At 67.8% G+C, this 4,321-nt stretch overlaps 1 protein-coding gene across 1 annotated transcript in view; it reads right to left on the bottom strand.

The window, feature by feature from the left end:
• Positions 1-351: 351 nt before the first annotated feature.
• Positions 352-4,321, bottom strand: part of EXOC3L2 (exocyst complex component 3-like 2) — a 5,445-nt gene continuing 1,475 nt past the window's right edge. The window contains exons 2-10 of the mRNA XM_010566448.1: positions 3,879-3,993; positions 3,287-3,397; positions 2,878-2,978; positions 2,396-2,503; positions 2,161-2,296; positions 1,845-1,967; positions 1,617-1,772; positions 1,411-1,532; positions 352-610 (exon numbers count right to left, since the gene is read on the bottom strand). Of these exons, the coding sequence (XP_010564750.1) occupies positions 352-610; positions 1,411-1,532; positions 1,617-1,772; positions 1,845-1,967; positions 2,161-2,296; positions 2,396-2,503; positions 2,878-2,978; positions 3,287-3,397; positions 3,879-3,993 (1,231 nt within the window). The remainder of the gene's footprint in view (positions 611-1,410; positions 1,533-1,616; positions 1,773-1,844; positions 1,968-2,160; positions 2,297-2,395; positions 2,504-2,877; positions 2,979-3,286; positions 3,398-3,878; positions 3,994-4,321) is intronic.

The following is a 4,321-nucleotide window of genomic DNA, read 5'->3' as shown; positions in this document are numbered from 1 at the left end:
CCCGTGTCCCCCATCCCCTGTGCTTGGGGATGGTCCCGTGTCCCCCATCCCCTGTCTGTGAGGACAGTCCCATGTCCCCCATCCCCTGTGCACATGGTGGCCCCATGGCCCCTGTCCCCATGCACGAGGACCCGGAGCAAGAACGAAGGACGAGGACTGGCTCTGGCGTTAATTTACAGCATTGACACACCATTTATACACAGCGCCGGGGCGGGCTCCGAGCTGGGGCAGCACAGCCCCCCTACCCCACCCCAGCTCTGCGGAGGGGCTCCGAGCATGGCTGGGGTGATGCAGGAGGTGAGCACCCAGCCCTGGGGGTGCCTCGCCGCACCCACCCGTGGTCGTGGGCGCTCAGAGCCGTGCCTGGCCGGGGCGCTGGGGGTGCGGGCGACGCAGGCGCAGGCGGGAGAGACGTGCCAGGCGCGGCAGGTGGAAGGGCAGACATCGCACCTCGCGGGCCACGGTCAGCTCGGAGAAGAAGGCGCGTTGGCGCGGCAGCCCCGGCTCGGTCTCGTTCTGCTCCAGGTCCTGTACCACCCCCAGGATCTCCTGCCGCGCCGCCTGGCTCCGCAGCCCCCGCACGTCCAGCACCGCCGCCACGTGCTTCCGTCTGCGGGATGGGGATGCTCAGGGGACGGGGACACCCGCTGCTGGGCACCCCGGTCCCCTGGGAGAGGCATGCACCCAGATTTGGGGTGCAGCGATGCACCCATGTCTAGGGAGAGGCACGCACCCAGATTTGGGGTGCAGCGATGCACCCATGTCTAGGGAGAGGCACGCACCCAGATTTGGGGTGCAGCGATGCACCCATGTCTAGGGAGAGGCACGCACCCAGATTTGGGGTGCAGCAGTACATCCAGCTTTGGAGCACCATGACGCGCCCAGATTTGGGGTGCAGCATTGCACCCACTTTCGGCGTGCGGCGTTAGACCCGGCTCCGGGGCGAAGCCTGGTCCCAGGTTTAACTGGTACCAGTTGCAGCCAGCGCTGGTTCTATTTAAAGCCCCCGAAGTGGCGGCATCCTGCCGGGCCCGCGCGTGCCACCGGCTCCCCAGGGGACTCGGGGATGGGGAGGGGACTTGGCGTGAGGCCACGGCCGCTTCCCGGCGGGCAGCCAGGAGGGACCGGCAGCGGGGCGGGTGCTGCCGGGAAGGACGGACGCAGCGTCCTGTCACCCCGCTTTGGTCCCCATGGGGACACCATGTCCTGCCCCTGTCCCTACAGGGAGGTGGCATCTCGCCTGGCCATGCCACCCTGCTGTGGTGGCCACAGGGACATGTGCCACCCCATTCCTGTCCCTACGGGGATGCATGCCACCCCACTCTTGTCCCCACGGGGCCACGGTGTCCCACCTGGCCATGCCACCCCACTGCCACTCCCCTGGGACCACCGCCGGGTGCCAGCACTCACCGGACATCGGGGAAGTCCCTCACCAGGACGCCCACCTCCATCTGCAGCGCCGCCGTGTCCTCCAGCACCAGCAGCTCCCTCAACCTCGGCACCACCGAATCCAGCCAGGGCGAGGCCGAATCCTGCCGGCGCAGAGGACCTCAGCGCCGTCACCCCCACTTGAGAAGCACCCAAGGGTGCCGGGGAGGGGACGGATGGAGTCTCACCAAGCGGCTGAAGAGCTCGCGGAGCTGGCGAGCTTCATCCCCAAGGCGGGCGGCCACCCGGGCGCGCATCTTGGCCGAGGTGCAGACCAAGCGCACCTGCAGCAGCGGCCGCACGTACTCGATGAGCACCCGCCTGTGCACCTCGCTCACCAGCACCTGCGGCACAAGGGTCAGCAGAAGCCGCCGGTGATGGCGTTGGATCCCGGCGGCCCCAAACCTGGCACCCACCTGGTAGGGCTCAGGGCGCAGCGGACGCAGCTTCTGGGTGAAGCTGGTGATGAGCATCACGATGGTGTCGAAAGCGTCGGAGCTGGTCAGCCACTTGCGCTTCATCAGCTTGTTGAAGTAGGGCTGGGGGGGAGCAGCTGGGGTGGGCAGCTGTCCCAGCACCCACGGGTGGCACCCGTGGGGTGGGAGGCCACTCAGAGCATTGCACCCGTGGGCATCACCCAGCTCGGTGCACAACTGATGGACACCCTGCCCAGCACCCTGGTGCACCGTGCTGGCCGTCCCCTCCCCGGGCTGTCCCGCGCCGCATGGGCACCTTGAGATCCTCGAAGAGGCGTTGGGTGAGGACATGGTTGCAAAGCCGGGTCACCTTGTCCAGGGCGGCGTGGGCCTGCCGTCGGGGCTCCTCGCTCTCCGGATGACCGAACTGCGCCAGGCGCTCGGCAAAGGTCCTGCCGCAGGGATGTCAGTGGGTGCTGCTGGGGACCCTGAGCATCCCGAGCACCCAAGGGACCTGAGAAGGGGGGGGGGGGTGTTTGGGGTGCCCTCACCTGAAGGGAGGACAGCAGTTGACCAGGGCGATGGCACGGCCGGTGGCACCGTCGGGTGGGGTGGCTTCGCCGGGGGCCTCTAGGAACCGTTCCACCTTCCGCTGGAAACTGAGGGCACCCAGACAGGTCACCCGTGCTGGGACCCTGGGGACCCAGCACCCAGGGGACCTGGGACCCAGGTGCACACTCATCCTGTGCCCCCTCTGCCCCCCCCATGGCCATCCCAGCTCTGTCCTGTGGCTCCTGTCCCATGACACCCACGTCCCCGTGCCCATCCCCTGTCCCCCCACCATATCCCTGTATCCCCATGCTCAGCTCCTGTCCCCTCATGTCCCCGTGTTCCCGAGCTCATCTGCTGTCCTGATGTACCCATGTCCCCATATCCACGCCCGGTCTCCCCATGCCCCCACATCCCCATGCCCATGCCTTGTCCCCCCATATCCCCATGTCCCCTCTTTGTCCCCCCATGTCCCCATGCCCACCTGTGCAAAAAGGCCACCAGCACGCCCAGGAGGCTGTGTGCCATCTCCATGCCAAACTCGGGGGTGATCTGGGGGGCTCGGTCCACGTGTGCCCGCAGCAGCTGTGGGCACAGGCACTGCTGGGGGTGGGGGCACGGCCACCACCCCGCTGTACCCCAGGGACACGGCCACCACCGTGGCATCCCCTGGGGTACCAACAACTCCACCATCCCCTTGGGGCACCTTGGCATCTGTATGGGGTACCCGGGCACTTTGGTGTCTCTATGGGGTGCCCAGTGACCCCAGCACGCCTACAGGGCTGTGGGTCACCCCGCAGAGCCCTGGGTCCCCAGGGGATGGGCCCAAAGGACAGAGTGGGGGATGTCCCTCAGGTGTAGGTGCCCGGTGGGCGCTGTGTCCGTGCCCGTACCCCAGTGACGCGGGTGGCCAGCCCCTCCTGCAGCTCCTCGCTGGAGGCCTCCTCTGCCCATGTGTCCTCACTGAGCTGCAGCTCCTGCGCCACTGCCACCTCCACCTTCGCCTGGCACAGGGCACAGCGGGCATGGGGACAGCAGGTGTGGGGACAGCGGGGTGCAGGGTCCCCTGCCAGCCCACAGCTCCAGGACAGCCCCTGTGCCCGTCCCAGTGCCACCACGGTGCCCATCCTGGTGCCCATCCCAGTGCCACCACAGTGCCCACTCTGTGCCCGTCCCAGTGCCACCACGGTGCCCTTCACATGCCCATCCCAGTGCCAGCACCAGCGCCACCCTGGTGCCCATTCCAGTGCCACCACAATGCCCACTGTGTGCCACTCCCAGTGCCACCCTGGTGCCCATTCCAGTGCCACCACAATGCCCACTGTGTGCCACTCCCAGTGCCACCCTGGTGCCCGTCCTGGTGCCCATTCCAGTGCCACCACGGTGCCCATCACATGCCCATCCCAGTGCCAGCACCAGTGCCACCCTGGTGCCCATCATGCTCCCATCCCAGGTCCCATCCTTTGCCCATCACAGTGCCCGTACCTTGACAGCGGCGATGCAGGAGCTCTCGAGGCTGCGCTGAGTCTCGGGGGGCAAGAGGGGCCCCAGCGCCTGTGCCTGCAGTAGGGCCCCCACCTCAGGGTGCCCCAGCACCTCCCTGCAGGCACATGGACCTCAGCACCCACCCAGGGTGGCACTGGGGTGCCTAGAACCCACCACCACCCAGGGGACAGCCCTAGGGGTGCCCAGCGTGCCAAGGGGTCCCATGGGCAGCACAGGGTGCCCAGCATGCCAGGGTTTCGGATGCTGTGGGGTCCCATGGGTGACACTGGTTGCCACAGGGTGCCCAATGTGCCGGGGGTGGTCCCACGGGTGATAGCAGGTGGCAGAGTGCGCCCACTGTGCTGCAAGTGTGGATGCTGCAGGGTCCCATGGGTGGCCTGGGGTGCCCAGTGTGCTGGGGGGGGGGCAGAAGCTGTGGGGTC

This window comes from Haliaeetus leucocephalus, unplaced genomic scaffold (genome assembly GCF_000737465.1).
Source record: "Haliaeetus leucocephalus isolate CR32 unplaced genomic scaffold, Haliaeetus_leucocephalus-4.0 Scaffold210, whole genome shotgun sequence".
Taxonomy (NCBI): Eukaryota; Metazoa; Chordata; class Aves; order Accipitriformes; family Accipitridae; genus Haliaeetus; species Haliaeetus leucocephalus.
The sequence above is the reverse complement of the archived record's forward strand: the minus strand, read 5'-3'. Positions and strand labels throughout refer to the sequence as shown.